Source organism: Postia placenta (assembly GCF_002117355.1).
Source record: "Postia placenta MAD-698-R-SB12 unplaced genomic scaffold POSPLAscaffold_3, whole genome shotgun sequence".
Classification (NCBI taxonomy): domain Eukaryota; kingdom Fungi; phylum Basidiomycota; class Agaricomycetes; order Polyporales; family Adustoporiaceae; genus Rhodonia; species Rhodonia placenta.
The window spans coordinates 2677992-2695226 of NW_020169834.1; the positions used below are offsets into that span (position 1 = coordinate 2677992).

Sequence of the window (17235 nt, forward strand, 5' to 3'; positions counted from 1 at the left end):
CCCCGGCACAGCTCTCCCGGCCAATCAGAGCCCGCAGCTCTCCCTCTCCGCTCCCCTCGCACCGGCCGATTTGGCCCTCCGAATTCGGTTTTCTCGTCCCGATTCGGTTGGTCTGCCTTCCGTATCCAGAACAAGTACTTCGTGTGGCGTCACTGTCCAGCCCTCCAGCTCGCTCCATGCACGTCCGCAATCTTCCCAACCATTTTCTGTAGTCTGTCTTTGCAAGCTCACATCGGTCTCAGTCAGCTCCCAGCCTCTGCGCCGTATCTGACTCATGAAGCCCATGACCAATCCTCCGGCCATGTTCTTAACGCTTCCCAGTCCCCAAGGATCTGTGACTCTCGTTAATCAGGCATATCACGCCTTGATTACAGTATGCTTGCATACTCCCGGAGGTGACGCAGCCGATGACCATGGATCGCCCAGCTGGGCACCATACGGTCCAGCTTTTGGACGCCCTGCCCGGCGTTTAGATTGTCCAGCTTCTATTACGCCTGAACCCGATAATAACGGCTTCAGTTTCCCTCCGAATAATGGATCCTTGCTTTGACGCTGCACGCGCCACTCTTCCTGTGCAGGCTCTATTCCCCGTGTACACAGGTTTCCTTGTAAGTCCCATCGATGGTGGCGGCCCATTGGCCACCCCGCAATCTAATCGCACCATGCTCGGACTGCGTACCGGTGGTATGCAGACCTCCCATTAGTGGCAGTGATCGACGCGTCTGTTTTCCGCCTGCCGGTACGCAACGTACGCGAATCCAAGGGCCTGTCGTCCGTTGCGCGTGACAAGCCATACCTTGCACGCATGTCCACGGTGCGGTGACCACATCCAGGCGCCCTGGATATCCTGTGTTAATCCTGTGAGTCAGTTACCCATCTACCCGAAAGAAGTCATTCATTGCGTTGCCGGAGCGCCCGCTTGAGCTAGAATTACATCAGGCTCATGCTGCAGGCCCGTTTTGCGACATGCATACCACATAGCGTACTCAATCTTGGTACCCGTGTCGATAACCAAATTCGCCCGATCGCAAGCGTGGACTCGGGCGGGCATTCTGGGATGCATACAGACGCGCACACAATAGCGCAGCCAATGGCTGCGCCCGCATGCGCATCTCGATGAACACGAGATCCATCTTGCCTTTCCCCGCCTCGCCCCATCCTCCCTCGCCTCGGCCCGCATGCACAGCCCACTGACCACTTATCTTTCATTGAACGCGTCGCTCGGCACGTCTAGTTCATCGTGCGTGCATCATCGCCCATCCTCTGTACGTCCTCGCTCGTCCAACATAACCCTCATGACGCGCCTGGGGCGATCGAGGCGTCTGCATACCTTCCGATTCAAGCAGATCCCCACAAGATAGCGTGTGGGAGCGCGCGGGGCCCAGCCACGGGTACCCAAATCCCAATCTACGACGCATCTCAGCAGTTCTAGACTGCGGCGCGGATGTGCCTCCGCGCCTGGCCTGGCTTCGCGCTTCCCTCCCCTCGTATTCCTCCGATCGCAATACCAAGCCCGATGACGCTTGTCGGAGAGCAGGCGGGGACGCTGCGGAGCGCGACGGATCGCTGTTGCATTGAACCAGCTGGGTGTGGGGTCTGGCGGACTTGTGCCCGCGCTCGGGCGGGCAGGTGGGAGCGTCGAGCTGCCCGCGCTTCATTGTGTGCTTCGTGTATTCCAGCGATCAAATAGGATCAATGCACGGATAGTGTCCGCCCGCATGCCTCCGCTCGCCCGCCCCCACTTGTCCACTCCCACCGCTAGATGCCGACTTTGTCTGGATGTGCGACCTCGTTCCACGCGCCAACGCCACCACCTCGTGGGCTCCGGTGCGCGCACACGCGGACGTTGCAGGCCGGACACGACTGCGGGCCCACTCCCACTCGTATGCGCACGACGACCGTACGTATGCGCACATGCTCGCACACAGCGCCCACGCGCCCGTGTGTTCCCTGCACGCCCTCGTCCGCCAGGCACGCATCACTCTGAGTAAGTCACCCCGCTGTCACGCGCCCACACTTTATCAGACTGCATGTCACTTGGCATACTCATCATATCCCACTCGCCTGGGGTGCCTGTACCAAACGCCGGTCCGCACAGTCGCCGCCACACGCTCGCCGCCACAGGGGCGGAGACCAAAGCAAGCCAACTGGCACTCGTCCCCTTTACTTCCGCGCATCCCCACCCAGCGGGCGATCGGCGTGCCTGATCAGTGATCGCCCGCCGACCTGCCAATGGCAACGGTACCCAAGGCGGGGACGCGTCGCGCGTCGCACGCCGTGTCGCATTTCATTTCCAGGCATCCGTCGGTAAGTTGCGCGCAGCGCACTAGGGGGTCGCTACATCAACAGGAGTGTACGAGTTCGGCGCATGCCCGGCGCGGAGTAGCCCTGCCGCAATCCCGCACGGCGCCGCGTTCGGTGGGGTTCTCCGATTCAAGCCTGCTCTCATGTTCTCCTATCTCGTCCGCGCCACTCGATTGATCTAACGCCGCAGCTCTGCGCAAGGCCGCCCTGCAGGTAGGTGCGCGATGGTCTGCTGCCGCGAAGGTCCGTCCTTTCCCGCTGCTTCGGCCGTCTTGCGCTTTAGCGCCAGTGCGAAGACGCGCAGCAGCAGCGTCCGGCGTGGGTGGAGCTCGCGACCAGTAGAAGGCACGGCGACAAAGCAGCCCGCTCTTGCTCATGTGCTCCGCTACGGTCGTTCTCCGACGAGAAGGCGGGGAAATGGACGCTCTGACGTGTTCCCAGCTCGCAGCGCGCACTGGGCAGCGGGTTGGGGACCGCGTGTTCCAGTATGTGGATATTCTGACTTCCGTCTTGCCTGCGTGCTCGCACCATTGGGCTATATCGATGCATATCTCAGGCGATCATGAACTCGGCGAAATTCATCTCTGAGTGTGACCCACAGACGTTGCTGGTAGGCGCCCACCTGCCTTTCCGGGCTTGTCCGCCACAGCTGCCGTACACCCACTTCCGCTGCGCGCCTCGAAAATGTGATACACGCTCTTTCTGCTCTGTGCTGCGTCGGCAAACAAGACTGTAACCGCGGTCAACAGGAATCTACTCGGCTTGGCGGGGTAGTCTATAAGCTTCGTACCACTGCTCGGATCTTGTCCGGTCGTTCAACTTGACTCTATGTGGACGACTTCTTTCTTGTCTGTCTTGTTCCTTCCGGTACTCCGAGTGTCAGCAGAATACATTGTGACATGACGATGTCCTCGCTACCGCCGCTGTCTTACAACTGCTCCTGTGGTGTGTATTCCTTCAATGCGCATATCACCACGATCGGTCCTGATGCCGGCCGCTTCAAAATTCGCGGACGTAAGCTAGGCTCACTCACACGCTGATCCGCTGTGTTGTCATTGGTAGGCCTTCAAGCTATGAGCGGGACGGCATGTCATCGATCTTGATCTGGTCCCATATCGCTCGATCTCTTATTGTTGAGCGGTCCTCCTGCATATACCCGCTCCCAGCCACCCATCTTGCTTTGTCCTCATGAGTGCAGCAGAACAGTTCTATCGTACGTATCGTCGGGTTTGTGCTCAGCGTCGAGTCACCGGTCAGCGCTGCTCGTCTCGGCCGCGGACCGGTGCGCCTTGCCAGTGACTCTGCTATGACGTGATGTCTGACAGCTCGAATCTGCTGCCTGTGGGTAGGTGTGCTAGTCGAGATCGCTCATGGGACCGCCATCGGCTATCGTTACGATATCTCACTGAGTGTGGCAATAATGGTGAGTGGCACATCTGGCGTGTCGTCTAGCTTCATCGTGTCTGCGGGCTGTGGCAATTGCATTCTGCTGAGAGTGGGTACCTCCACCCATGGAGACGAGGAGGCCTGGCCGATTACCACCACCCATTGTGTATGGTTGTCTTGACCGCCATAGCTGCGCAGGAGTGGCAGTGATCATATACCCGCCCGACGCTCTATGTGTATGCGGCGAGTTGTGCGGACTTCCAATTGAGGCTTCATTTTCTGTGGACTGCTCATGTTTACGAGTAAGTGTGCGCCTAGGCACCACTAGGACTGCTTGTGCATAATGTGACGGATACAGTGACCTGCTGTACAAGCTTTGATGCATGGTGGCCTATGACTGTGTCTCTAGGTACCCCCCATGCATGCTAGACGTGTACTGACTTTAGTGCCTCCGAGTGTCATCGGCGTGGTACGTTATGCGGAGGACTCTTCTTTCCTGACGCCTGGACGGCACGACGTCTCAACGCACTGCTTTGGAGACCGCGACCACAACGTTTTCTTCGCAGGAACCCCTTCTCAAAGCCCATGCCGGTAAGGCTGTGCTACGTGGCAGTCTACACCGCCAAGTTCTATTCCTACCTCTGCATCAGGGTGGACCGCGTGGTGAGTGCTGGTGATGTAGTGGTGTCTAGACTCCGCCACACTAATGCCTAGAGTACTAATTTCAGCGTTGGTGTCTTCCTTCCGACTTTCTCACCGGAGCGTCGAGGCTTATCTACGAACTTCATCTCACCATTCGATGATATCCACCTTCGCGTAGAAGTAGCGACGGTAAACCTTCCGCAAGCGAAAAGCACCATCTGGTCCCATGGTTTCAAACTGACGAAACGCGGACGCCGCCATCTAACCGTTACCTCACCCTCGTTCTAGGACCATGCGAGACTTGACGCAGTGTCTTTCGACTGCTACCCAAGATGCCGCTAGACTTCGTAGCCCTTGACCCTTGGTTCGAAATGCGTATTCTGGAGTCTACAAGAGGGGTCTGGGGATCGCTATGGTGATATGTTCTACGAATGCACGTTGCTAATGGGATAACCGAAAACCATATACACGCTTTCTATGTACACACGCTCAACGCATGTTCGCCGCATCAACTCGTGCCATGCAAAATTCTCCTTTTTTTGCGATTTTGTCTGATATCAACTCCATGTACCTGGGCACGAGGTCGCTTGCGGGTTTGTGACCATGCCTCAACGTCATACATTTCGCCCAAGTAGGAGGATCTCCGCATAGATCAGAACATTTCGCGAACGCGAGGTCGAAAACGTGCTCGCCTATAGTGTTCAGATATCCAATGGCGAGGTGGATTGATTTCGACATCACCTCGCGAGTTGATCGTTGGTGACCTGTAAACGCGTTACATTAGCCGAGATAACAGTAAAGTAAGGTCTCGTGTTCGATTTCCTGAGCCTCGACGGAGGCCCCTGCTGGCGCAGGCCCGTTAACCCCGCGTTCTGGACCTGATCAGTCAGATTCAGTGGGAGATACAGAAGATGCGAGCGAGATAGGATCATACTCGTCCATCAGACCGATCCCTCTATCAAATTCAACGAGCTAGTAAGTACTCTGCTCCGCAATTCAATTGAATATCCGCTAGGCGACACCGTCGAGCATGAGCATGTTTCAGGACGTAACATAGATACTTCTCTCATCCAGACGGTCGGATGTGTCATCCGGGACCGTAGAGGGAACCCACAACGGTACGAACCCTCCGTACATGCTCCTCTCGCTTACATTGCTTACCCTACTCACCGTTTCCATGAGCCCGGTAAAGTACATGCCCATGTACAATGCATCAGCAGGAGACATTCTATGCCGGGAATCTGTCAAGCGCAGAGCTCAGCCGTTGAATTACAACAGATATCGGTGGTCATCATGGGATGGACACGGAGAACTGAACGAGGAATTACTATTTTGAGCTCCTTGACCCCACCATGACCCTTCCGCAATGCACCATGTAAACGGTAGACACTGCGACCAAGGCATGAGGCTTGTTGAATATGGTTTTGCGCCGACGCAGAACGAAATAGCGCAGCAACTCATATGCATCCCACGGTGTGATTGTTCTCACGATGGTGGTTACCCACCTCTAATGCAGTACCTACCTGCTCTTCGACTCACATACGGCAACCCCTGGCCATTGCCTTGCTACTGTCGGCTTGTGAGCAGCAGGGTCTACTCTCTGAACATAAAACGTCTGCTGTGCTGCGTTGAACCGTTATTTCATGGATATCACACCAGGTGGCAGAGGCAAGGACCGCTACGAAATGATGCCATCTCTCTCGAAGAGCGATACTCCAGGTCCATATAGGTACGACGCGAAGCAATCTGCTCATAGCATTGTCAAGGAGAAGCTATATGGTAGAGTTGACCGTCCTGCCAACGGCGCAGTTATTCAGCTATGTCTCAGGTGGCTATACTGGCGCCCATCTCGTCGCAATCGCCGTGGCCTTCATGTTGGGAATGGCAGCCGCGGTCTCGTACAAGGAACATCGAATTGGTACCTCTGAGAACACGAAAATAGCTCAGGTCGTTGAACGTGTCGGTCGGTTGCCAGGTGTGCATTTCATATGCATATAGTCTGTTGATGCTTTTCGTCGCTTGACAAAGCTCACTGCACGTATACCAGTAATGGGGTACAACAGTAAGGCTGCATATCTCTGCCATAAATTACACTTAGGACGCGTGTCATCCTCATATAGCATGGAACGCATACTACGTATGACGAGTTCTGCAGCGCACAGCATTGACGAGTCTTATATTAATGTTGTAGTGCGACATAGATGAAGCCAGGATTCTCAAGACGGCCGAATTGATGAAGAGCCTGGGTCTCCTAGTGCGTGATGGCGTTTTGTAAGCATCCACTAGAGTTCGAGGCTATTTTCATTAGGGCGCTGGGTATAACTATGTCAATATCGACGACTGTTACTCTGAGAAGAACAGGAGCGAGTCTGGTGACATCGTCGCAGGTGTGCTTGTTCTCGTGCGCTTATTTCCTCTTACCGTGACATCGGTCTTAGATCGCGTCCGCTTCCCCTCTGGAATGAAGGATCTGACAGACCAGATCCACGACATGGGCTTGTAAGTTCCCGCAGTTAAATTCTCGTCAAAGTTGTGTAATCAGGACACGGATTTAGCAAAGCAGGCATAGTGAGTGCTTGTGCATAGTACCTGTATCATCTTCTTAAAGGGAATCTTCAGTATAGTGATTCGGGATGGTTCACTTGCCAACTCTATCCTGGTTCGTTCCAAAATGAGGCGAGGTCACTAAACGATCGTTCTATGCTCCTGAGATGTGTACTTACCGGTATTTAGAGATGCCAAGCTCTTCCAAGTAGAATGGGGTTTCGATCTTCTCAAGTATGTCATTAGCCATGATACTGTCGTGTCGATGTGTGTCCTGATCGCTCCGCAAGGTATGACAACTGTGCAGGTATGTTTTCTGACGCCCTCAGCATATGGTCAGCTCAGTCCAGAGTAGTCCCCTTCGATGAATTGCTCCGAGAAGGCATCATAGGAAGTCGGTACAACTGGCATCTTCTACATACACTCCACACCTTACATTGCTCCCAGAGTACAAGCGCATGACCGATGCTATCGAGGAACTCGCCAAAACATCTGGCAAACCGCCCCTTGTGTTTTCTCTGTGTGAATGGGGAGAGGTGAGTCTTCAGTAATGGTGTACCATAATCGCCTTATTGTCCTGTGAATAAAGGAGCAACCATGGTTGTGGGCAAGGAAGTTTGGTCAGAGCTGGCGCGTAAGTGACGCTATGTTTGCGCGTGATTACACTGGATTCATATACGACGGTATCGCAGACGACGGGTGACATTGGTGCGCCTCTCCCGTATGCTCCCCACTATGGATAATAACAGCCCGATGTAGGGGCAAACTGGAAATCTGTAATGGATATTCTCAACCAGTATGAATCCCTATCTAGCTATTCCTCCTCGTCCTGACATGCGCTAGAAACTCATTCATCACTTGGGCGTCTGATTTCTACGGCCACAACGACCTGGATATCGTACGTTTTCTGCTACTCACCGTACTAGTGTTTGAATTTCATGTCCGTGCGCTATGTGTAGCTGGAAGTGTAGGGGCTAATCAAGCGTCGTCTTACACTGACATCAAGATCTCACTTTTCATTGTGCAGCGGCAACGGGGAACTCACATATGAGGAAGCCAAGTCTCATTTCATTGCGTGGGCTCTTCTCAAATCACCACTCCTCATCAGCACAGATGTCAGTTTCTACTTCCGCATGGCTTGGTCTATACTGATAACTCTGTCCAGCTTCCAACGATCACCGATGAGACTTTGGAAATACTGACTAACACGGAGATGATTGCAATAAACCAAGACCCAGTGGTCGGTACGAGTATCAGTCCATTTAGGTGGGGAATCAATGTGGGTATTCTAGTCGCATAAGCTGTGGTTACATGATTAACCCGCATTCAAGCCCGACTGGACGAGTAACTCGACGCACCCAGCGCAATACTGGAGTGGCGAGAGCGAGAACGGGACGGTCTTCATGCTCGTAAGAGTTCCATATCCTTGGTCGACTACCTGCTCATCAGCCTGCAAATAATTGCAGCTGAATACATTGGACGAACCGGCCGATATGTTCTTCAACCTAACAGAATCCCCATGGATTAGAGCGGGTCGGCAGTATTCGGTCCGCGTGAGTCACCCGCCGGATCAGTTGGGTGCAATTTTAAGGCTCTTTACCGCAGGACCTGTGGACGCATACGGACAACGGAACCGCCATTCGGAATTTCACTGCGCGTGGCGTTCCTGCACATGGTGTCGTCGCCCTTCTCTTGCGGGACGCCGGGGATGAGCCGGAGGGATTATATCCACCATGCGCTCGAATCTGGTGGTGCATGAGCGAGAATGGCACGAGATATGAAGACTGACACCTCCAAGCTTCAGGAAGACGATGTACAGTAACGGACTGTCCCATGGTATGACAATATCACATGTACGAATGCTTTCAATTATGCAATCTCCGATTAGCCGCGATCGGTATGCTTAGGCTCCGCGGTCTTGATCAGTCGCGATCGAGCCCAGCGGCCTCAGGAGGTGAGTCCTCTGAAACACCCGTCACGCTCTGGATCTGCTCTCGGTCGTTTCTTCTTCCCTCGATGTCCAGTCGCTGCGTCGAAGTCGGGTCGGTGGCGAAAATTCTCTGCTGAGTGAGCCAGTAGTGTGCTTGGCGGACACTTCGCGAGTGCGGGCAAAACCGTCAAGCACCGCCCGCAAATTTTAAGCGGGCGTTTTGCGTCGTGGTGCGCGGTCACGTGGATGGGCTTGGGCTTCGGTTCTCCACGGGTGAGTGGAGTAACGAACGTCTCGGCTATCGTTTGTGCGGTGCGGGGAGCACTGCCCCGGGTGATCTCATTCTGGGGATTCAACGCTCCTATTACAGAGCGTCGAAAATGGCTACGATATAGGCCTTGTGCGCTGCGACCACATCCACCCTACGCCCTCCCGACTTGTGTGACCCGGACTGAATTGCAACGAGGTCCAAGTGAAAAGTCAACCGGTTGGCGATCACCTCGAACATATGGCACCCACTTCGCAGCCCCTGCCTGCGGGCGAACAGCGTGGTTCGCTCGACTCCTCCGTGGACAGCAATGCTTTGGAAAAAGCGGCCAAGAAGGAACCAGCCGCGGGCGTGACGCAGAACGAGTTCGATGTGTATGGCAATGAGGAAACGGCAGACAGTGAGTATTTGGTCTCTCCATCGTGCCACCGTCAGTGCTGATCGTGTCGTCAACTCGCAGTCAAGTACCGCACGATGGTGTGGTGGAAAGCCGCAGCACTGATGCTTGCCGAAACGGTGTCGTTGGGTGTAAGTACTCGTATGTCTTCCGCTTCGCCTGTCTCATGATTGGCATACGTTTTATCGACTAGATCCTGTCAATACCGTCCGTCTTCGCTACCCTAGGCATGGTTGCAGGATGTATCCTTGTGATCGTATGTTCCTTTCCTCTAGGGGTTTGTTATCATTAGTTAACTGTGACATCAGGGCCTAGGAGCAATCGCGACCGCTACCGGATACATGATAGGCCTGTTCAAGCTGCGATATCCCCATGTACACAATATGGCGGATGCGGGCATGATCCTCTGGGGACCCGTCGGTCGCGAGGTCCTTGGCGCCGCACAGGTCATTTTCATGGTCTTCATATGTGGAAGTCATGTCCTGACCGGATTGATTGCGTTCGACACAAGTAAGCTTCTATCGATTTTGACATGCATTACTCCAACGCTCATGCCGTATTGTCAGTTACCTCTGGGGCGTCGTGCTCCGTACTCTGGGCCGGCGTATCTGCCATTATCTGTTTGGTGCTTACCATACCAAGGACGTTGGACGGTATTTCGTATCTGAGTGTCGCGTCGTTCATATCTATTCTCGGTGTGTGTGACGAACAAGCTTCCGGGCGAGCGCTTAGCACTAATGCTCTTGTATTTCCAGCTGCCGTGTTCATTACTATGATCGGTGTTGGCGTCGCGGGACATCAGGGCGGTGTCACTGTTACTGCAAACCTGAGCTTCGCAAGCGGTTTTCTTGCTGTGACGGACATCGTGAGTGGCCGTACGATGTCCAAGACACAAATTCTGACTGCAACGCACCTAGATCTTTGCTTATGCTGGTAGGCTAGCTCCGCCGCTTGCAGTTAATATTGCGTATGGATGACACTCATGCGTCTGACAGGGCACGTTGGCTTTTTCACCTTCATAGCCGAGATGCGCAAACCCGAAGTAGCTAGCATCGGGTTATTTGCTGGATTGCGCGCTCACCCCTGTCGTGTTGTAGGACTTCTCGAAAGCCTTATATTGCCTGCAAGTTGCGGACACTACTTTGTACCTTGTCGTTGGCATCGTGGTGTACGCGTTCGCGGGACCCAACACGGTATCCCCTGCTCTGGGGAATACGGGCACGACCCTGCGCAAGATCGCGTATGGCATGGCACTGCCCACTATCATGATAGCGGGAGTAATCAACGGTCATGTCTGTGCGAAGCTGGTGAGTTGAAGCAGGGACCGGGCTGTCATACTGTGCTAACTCGAAGCGGTGTTCCGTGCACAGGTGTTCATCAGGATGTAAGCATAAGACACAAGTCCTTGATATCTGATATCTAGATGACGACGCGATGCTGACTGCGCTTCCGACTTCAGATTCCGGCGCAACGGTGTTAAGTCGCGGCATATGACGACGCATTCGTGGGTGGGCTGGCTGACGTGGATTGGCATTTGCTTCGCGATCTGGACCATGGCATTCATTATTGCGGAAGTGTACGTACGCTCAGAATTTGCATTCACGCCACGTCTCACCCATGACACCTTGCAGTATTCCATTCTTCAATGATCTCTTGGGCGTCATTAGTGCCCTTTTCGCTAGGTAAGTGGGACCAACTACGTCATGATAACGATCGCCATGCTCATTTGTCCGCCAGCTGGTTCACGTATGGAATCTCGGTACGTTCGGCGCCTATGTAGGGTTGGTGTGGCAATTAACGTGGGAATAGGGAATATTCTGGTTTCATTTGACGCCACGCTCAGAAAGATGGACGACAAGACGACAGAAGCTAAAGACCATTTTCTGGTCCGGCATCATCCTGGTGAGACTCGGGCGCTACAGATCCTAACCCTAGAATTATTCTTCCTGCCCGTTTACTGATGATGAAATTTTCAGATGGGTGCTTTCATCATGGTCGCAGGACTGTACTCTAGCATAGACAGCATCGTGGAAGGTAAACTAGTCTCGTACCCAAGGGGAACTGCAATCCTTCTGATTCTGATATTCTCTCGCAGGTTACCGTGCAGGAACCTTCCCAGGTCCCTTCACATGCGCCAACCAGGCATTGGCGACATAAGATACACGCTAATTAAAATGAGCTCTGCAATACCCGGCTCTCCTGTTGACGAGGGATGCAAGCTATGTTTCATGGACGTATCACATGTGCTGTGTTATGCTATCTTAATCACGCCTCTGTAACGTACCACTGTCTTGCTGTGCACCATCATCTATATCATATAATTAAGCTCGTATCTCCATGATTCGATCACTAGATGGTCCCGACGGACAACGGAGCCGCTGAACATACTCTTTCTGTATTAGGCAGTAGCTTTATGAATCATCTCACCGATGCCTGCTTCCTGACACTTATTTGATAAGTATCACCGGGCTGAGGCTCTGCTCCCCTTGAGAATGCGGAGTAGCCGCGCAGATCGAAGGATGAAGTAACGCCTGCCACACCGCTGCCGCTCTCCCATGACTGTCTGAAAGCGCACGGCTGACGTGCGACCTGCGCTCCCGCTACGATTGGGCTGAGCACCCTTCGTCGCCGTGTGCCACTTGGGCGGGAAGTCATGGCCTGTGCTCGTTCCCTCCATCGTGAGGCGATTCCGAGAGAACCGCTTCTGCCTGGGAGAATCTCAGAGATCATAATACTCATTGGTAGCCATCAGAGATCGCGATCGCACTCGGTGCCATAGATAGTATAAATCCGCTTGACTCGCATTCGGTGCGCCCGAGGACATTCAACTGTGCCCCTTCCCGCTCAGCGCTGCACCCTTGGAGCCGCGTTCTTTGCAAATACATTGCGGCGTGATAGCGCGTCTAGATAGTTACGTTGTGCTCGCAAAATCGCGCACACGCACCGCTTACCTACTTAGGGTCCTGTGTCCGAGGTGAGCTTCTTGTCCGAGTCGCCCTCGAAGGGTACTTTAGTATGCGTCGGCCACTGACCTGCTGCAGAATTTTCAGACGCTACTACTGCCATGATCCACCCTGATGTTACCCCAGACTCGCCCATTGAAGAGCAGCCCGCCCTTGGCGTAATCGGCATGGGCTCTATGGGCACATTGTATGTGAAGCACCTTGAGGCGGGCGGATGGAAAAGGCAAGTGTGTCTGCATCACCCAAATTGACTGATGTGCTCACACGCTCGCCCCGTCTAGAATCTACGTCTGTGACCAGCCAAGTAAATACGAGAGCCTAAAAGCGACGTACGAGGGTATGTTATCATTTACGGTGGGACAATGTACAGAACGTTTCTCATATTGGATCCCACCTAGGGCATCCCAACGTCACAGTCCTGCGCGATGGTCACCTCGTGTCGCGGATATCTGATTTTATAATGTACTCGGTTGAAGCGGAGTACATTGACTCAGTTGTCGCGACATACGGACCCTGTAAGTCGATGATACCCCTCATCCGTCCCCAATTCTTACACTTTGCCCACAGCCACAAGGGTTGGCGCCATAGTCTCAGGGCAAACATCGGTAAAAGCTCCGGAGAAGGCCGCATTTGAAAAATACCTGCCCCCAGACGTGGAAATTCTGTCCTGTCATTCGCTCCACGGACCGACTGTCTCACCAGTTGGTCAACCTCTAGTAATTAGCCTCTGATGCTTGCTACCCTTGCCTTATTTGATATTGGAGTTTCAGGTGCTCATTAAACATCGCGCAACAGACGAGTCCCTCCGCCTCGTCGAAAACATTCTACGACCCCTCAAGTCACGCTACGTCTACCTATCCTTCGAGGAGCATGACATCGTAACCGCAAACACACAGGCAGTCACCCACGCTGCCTTCCTCAGGTGAGAACGCCTGTCGCTCACACCAAGCCCTTTTCTCACTCCTCACTCTTCCCAGCATGGGCACCGCGTGGGCGAATGAGCTCGAGTACCCTTGGGAGACCGGGCACTACGTCGGCGGCATCGAGACCGTCAAGGTGAACATCATGCTGCGCATCTACTCGAACAAGTGGCACGTCTACGCCGGGCTCGCGATCCTCAACCCCTCCGCGCGCATCCAGATCGACCAGTACGCGCGCTCCGCGAGCGAGATCTTCAAGCTCATGCTCGCCGGCAACGACGCCGCGATGCGCCAGCGCATCTACGAGGCGCGCGACCGCGTGTTCGGCGGGAAGAGCGAGGACGGCCCCGTCGCCGCGCGCGCACCCATCCTCCTCTCCGAGGACGTCCTCGACCGCTTCAGCCTCGGCCGCCGCCCGTCCGTCTCCACCAACGGCGGCTCGTCGCCGCGCAGGCACATGGCGAACTCGCACCTCTCCCTGCTCGCGATGGTCGACTGCTGGGCGCGCCTCGGCATCCAGCCGTTCGTGCACCTCGACCTCGCCGCGACGCCGCTCTTCCGGATGCTGCTCGGCGTCTCGGAGTACCTGTTCCGCTCGCAGGAGCGGCTGGACGACGCCATCCACGCCGCGCTGTACGACACCACGTACAGGGCGAACGACCTGGAGTTCGTCATCGCGGCGCGCGGATGGAGCCAGTGCATCTCGTTCGGCAGCTTCGAGCTATACCAGAAGCGATTTATGGAGACCGCCGCGTTCTTCGAGTCTCGATTCGAGGACGCGACCAAGCTTGGTACTGCAATGCTGCAAGCCATCAGCGACAGTTCGCTGGCATGAGCTCCATATGTGCCGTGTATAGATTTCTCCATGTACCACTATAGTATACCTGAATTATGTCTCATTCATCCTTGTCGCGTCTTGGAGCGCCTGTGCCTATTGCTCTACTGTAGCTACTTACTATAACTCACTGACCATGCTCCGACTGCCAACGCGTTTGTGATCTTACCTCACACGTATCGAACTTCACGCAAGCACAGAATGAGGCCGCCATGCTGGCGTAAAGCCGCGGCGAAATACCGATCCAGACTCTAAAGTACTATACATAAGCTGTCCCGCAGAGGGACTTTTCTTCTTCGTAGACCGTCGCCATCATGCCGCGGACATAATAAAGGACTATGCAGATAAGATATAGGCGCGTGAATGGGGAGGTTCAACTCCCATGCAATGCGGAGGTCAATCACAGCGTAGCACGAGGTGGGTAGGAGGCACGCGAGGATGGGAAGCTTCACGCCTTCTTCGTAGCCCCAGTGGGATCATACGAGTCCCGCAAGCTCGCATGGAGGATCTGCTCGTGGAGAGCCTTCCCAGCCGGGACCTGTCGGAGTTGAGATGTCAGATCGCGCACGATGGCGGTAGTGGAGATGCTCACCATCGGGAACACGTGCTCCTTTGTCTCAACCACGCACTCCAGGAGCACAGGCCTCGACTCGTCATACTCGAGGAACTCCTTCATCTTCTCTGGGAGCTCGTCGGCGCTCGTGCAGCGGATAGCGTGTACGCGCATTGCTTTTGCGAGGGCGACGAAATCCGGGTTCGACATCCGCGTGTGGGAGTACCGTGCGTCGTAGAAGAGATCTATCAGACGGTCTGATCAGCTGCGGGATCTCTCGCACCGAACGACTACGAGAACAGACCTTGCCATTGCAGGACCATGCCCTGGAACTCGTTGTTAAGCACGAGAACCTTGACGCCAATGTTAAACTGCGAAGCAGTCTGCAGCTCCATAGCCGTCATGCTGAATGATGCATCGCCGTCGATATCGACGACGGTTTTATGAGGCGCACCGACCTTGGCGCCAATGGCCGAGGGAAGACCATAGCCCATAGTCTGCACGTTAAATGAGTACTACAAACGACTCTCAACATGCGAAATGACTTACGCCGAGACCTCCGGAAGTGACCAAGGACCGTGGGTGCCGCCATCGGTAGTGCTGCGCGGCCCACATCTGGTGCTGGCCTACACCCGTCGTGACAACCACTTCCTCTTTGCGGTGCGCGGTCTGGCGGTCGAGCTCCTCGATGACCTCCTGGGGCTTCAACATCGAGCCAGGCGCAGACGTGCTCTTCTCGTATGTGAACGGGTACTGCGCCTTCCACCGTTTGACGTCCTCAAACCACTGCGTGCGCGGTGCGGGACGGATGAGAGGCACGAGCGCAGCCATGTTGTTCGTGACATCGCCGAGCACCGCGATCGACGCCTCGACGACCTTGTTGATGTTCTTTGGCTGGATCTCAAAGTGAATGATACCGCCCTTGCCCGCGGCCGCGGCCGCGCGTGCAGCAGGCGCGAACTTGTCTACACGGCCCGTTACACGGTCGTCAAAGCGCGCACCGAGGGCGATGATGACATCGGCCTGCTGCATGGCAAGGTTCGCGTACGCGGAGCCGTGCATGCCGAGCATGTGCAAGCTCTTCTCGTCGAGCTCGTCGAACGCACCGAGGCCCTGCAGCGTCGTCGTCACGGGGATGTTCCCTTGCTGTGCGAGCTGCTTGAGCAGCTTCGGGCCCAGAGACGAGGACAGGACGCCGGCGCCTGCGTAGATGATCGGGCGCTGCGCCTGATTGATCAACTCCGCGGCTTGCTGGATCTGCAGCATGTCCGTCTGGTGCTCGGAGGTCTGCAGGGGGTTTGTCGGGAGGCCAAGGGGGCGCCCAGGCGTTGTCGCCTTGTACGGCAAAGGCGTGCGCAGGACGCCGGCTGTGATGTCCTTCGGTAGGTCAACGAGGACGGGTCCTGGTCGACCCGAGGTGGCGATCTTGAACGCCTCGTTGATCCTCCGAGGGAGCTCGGCGACGTCCTTGACCATGACGTTCCACTTGGTGCAGGCCCGCGAGATGCCCACCATGTCGGCCTCCTGGAATGCGTCCGAGCCAATGGCGGACGTCGCTACCTGTCCGCAGAACACGACAAGCGGGATCCCGTCGCTCAGGGCATCCTGCATGGGCGTGACGACGTTCGTCGCACCGGGGCCGGAGGTGACGAGGACCACACCAGGCTTGCCGGTGACACGCGCGTAGCCCTCCGCCATGTGTCCGGCGCCCTGCTCATGTCTCGGAAGGATGAAGTCAAACTGCGGCGAGTTGTAGATGGCATCGAAGACAGGAAGGATGGCGCCCCCTGGGTACCCGAAGATGTGCTTCACGCCGTGTCGGACCATCATCTCGTGGAAGATCTGCCCGCCAGACATGCCGACAAACGAATGATCGAGGGGTCCGATTGCATTAGGACCGAAGGCTGGCGAGGGGGAAGGAACGTTGATTTTGGGGGGTAGCTGCTGGAAGCCAGGAGCAGGCTCTGGCCGCCTGCATAGATGTCAGCGGGCTCTGGTACTGCACGCGTATCTAGCGGGGAATGCGTACACATGCTCCGTCGTGGTGGCATTCCGCGCAGACGACCTGCTGATATTCCGCGCATGTTCCCGCACCCTGGACCTTGCCTCGAGCATGGACGAGCCCGAGCTGGCTACCGTCGAGCGGGCGCGCACGAGCGTGATGGGCGAAGAAGTCCGCGAGGCCGCAGACACGCGCATTGTCGAATGAGTGAGAGACATGGCGTCGACGACGACGAGGGAGGGAGCAGCGGGGGGGAATTTGCAGGGAAGAGGTGCAGAAGGCTGGCGGTGGATATAGCTGCTGGTGTCTGTCTCGAGTCATCCCAGAGTCAGATGACCCTGCTCGCCCCGCCTGCCTCTTATGGAAGGTCCTGTATTCGTCTCTCCGGCGACTCCTCTGGGGCTTCAGCCTTCGGCATGCAAGTACTGGCCTCGTCGCATCAGTCGTTGATGTCCGTGCAGCTGCCAGCATCAGATCTCAGACGTTGCCGT

At 55.4% G+C, this 17235-nt stretch overlaps 5 protein-coding genes across 5 annotated transcripts; 3 read left to right on the forward strand and 2 right to left on the reverse strand.

The window, feature by feature from the left end:
- Window positions 1–24: 24 nt before the first annotated feature.
- POSPLADRAFT_1134104 (hypothetical protein) lies at window positions 25–4560 on the reverse strand (the record flags this gene model as incomplete). Its single annotated transcript, XM_024484434.1, has 13 exons — window positions 25–340; window positions 362–458; window positions 753–847; window positions 975–1052; window positions 1078–1202; window positions 1331–1643; window positions 1702–1950; window positions 1983–2226; window positions 2348–2839; window positions 2927–3034; window positions 3808–3969; window positions 4220–4287; window positions 4484–4560. The coding sequence occupies 13 exons, from the start codon at window positions 4558–4560 to the stop codon at window positions 25–27; spliced, it is 2424 nt and encodes an 807-aa protein (XP_024342295.1).
- A 1809-nt stretch (window positions 4561–6369) lies between these two features.
- Window positions 6370–8664, forward strand: POSPLADRAFT_1133744 (glycoside hydrolase family 27 protein; the record flags this gene model as incomplete). The annotated part of the gene is made up of 20 exons (XM_024484392.1): window positions 6370–6394; window positions 6453–6469; window positions 6524–6586; window positions 6641–6719; window positions 6771–6831; window positions 6888–6900; window positions 6952–7013; window positions 7066–7114; window positions 7222–7270; window positions 7324–7412; window positions 7466–7510; window positions 7569–7584; window positions 7636–7672; window positions 7720–7774; window positions 7836–7843; window positions 7904–7991; window positions 8042–8155; window positions 8208–8285; window positions 8343–8429; window positions 8482–8664. Coding segments are annotated over 20 exons (1218 nt in total), but the record flags the coding sequence as incomplete, so codon positions are not given.
- Window positions 8665–9314: 650 nt separating this feature from the next.
- POSPLADRAFT_1044856 (hypothetical protein) lies at window positions 9315–11873 on the forward strand (the record flags this gene model as incomplete). The annotated part of the gene is made up of 15 exons (XM_024478625.1): window positions 9315–9474; window positions 9535–9602; window positions 9665–9727; window positions 9780–9981; window positions 10038–10166; window positions 10227–10336; window positions 10389–10404; window positions 10467–10513; window positions 10569–10778; window positions 10842–10855; window positions 10931–11047; window positions 11103–11153; window positions 11209–11230; window positions 11281–11303; window positions 11825–11873. The coding sequence occupies 15 exons, from the start codon at window positions 9315–9317 to the stop codon at window positions 11871–11873; spliced, it is 1281 nt and encodes a 426-aa protein (XP_024342297.1).
- Window positions 11874–12535: 662 nt separating this feature from the next.
- Window positions 12536–14189, forward strand: POSPLADRAFT_1133987 (hypothetical protein; the record flags this gene model as incomplete). The annotated part of the gene is made up of 6 exons (XM_024484420.1): window positions 12536–12663; window positions 12716–12771; window positions 12833–12949; window positions 13002–13150; window positions 13205–13356; window positions 13412–14189. The coding sequence occupies 6 exons, from the start codon at window positions 12536–12538 to the stop codon at window positions 14187–14189; spliced, it is 1380 nt and encodes a 459-aa protein (XP_024342298.1).
- A 448-nt stretch (window positions 14190–14637) lies between these two features.
- Window positions 14638–16962, reverse strand: POSPLADRAFT_1136467 (hypothetical protein; the record flags this gene model as incomplete). Its single annotated transcript, XM_024484688.1, has 5 exons — window positions 14638–14727; window positions 14782–14987; window positions 15047–15239; window positions 15292–16714; window positions 16772–16962. The coding sequence occupies 5 exons, from the start codon at window positions 16960–16962 to the stop codon at window positions 14638–14640; spliced, it is 2103 nt and encodes a 700-aa protein (XP_024342299.1).
- Window positions 16963–17235: the final 273 nt, after the last annotated feature.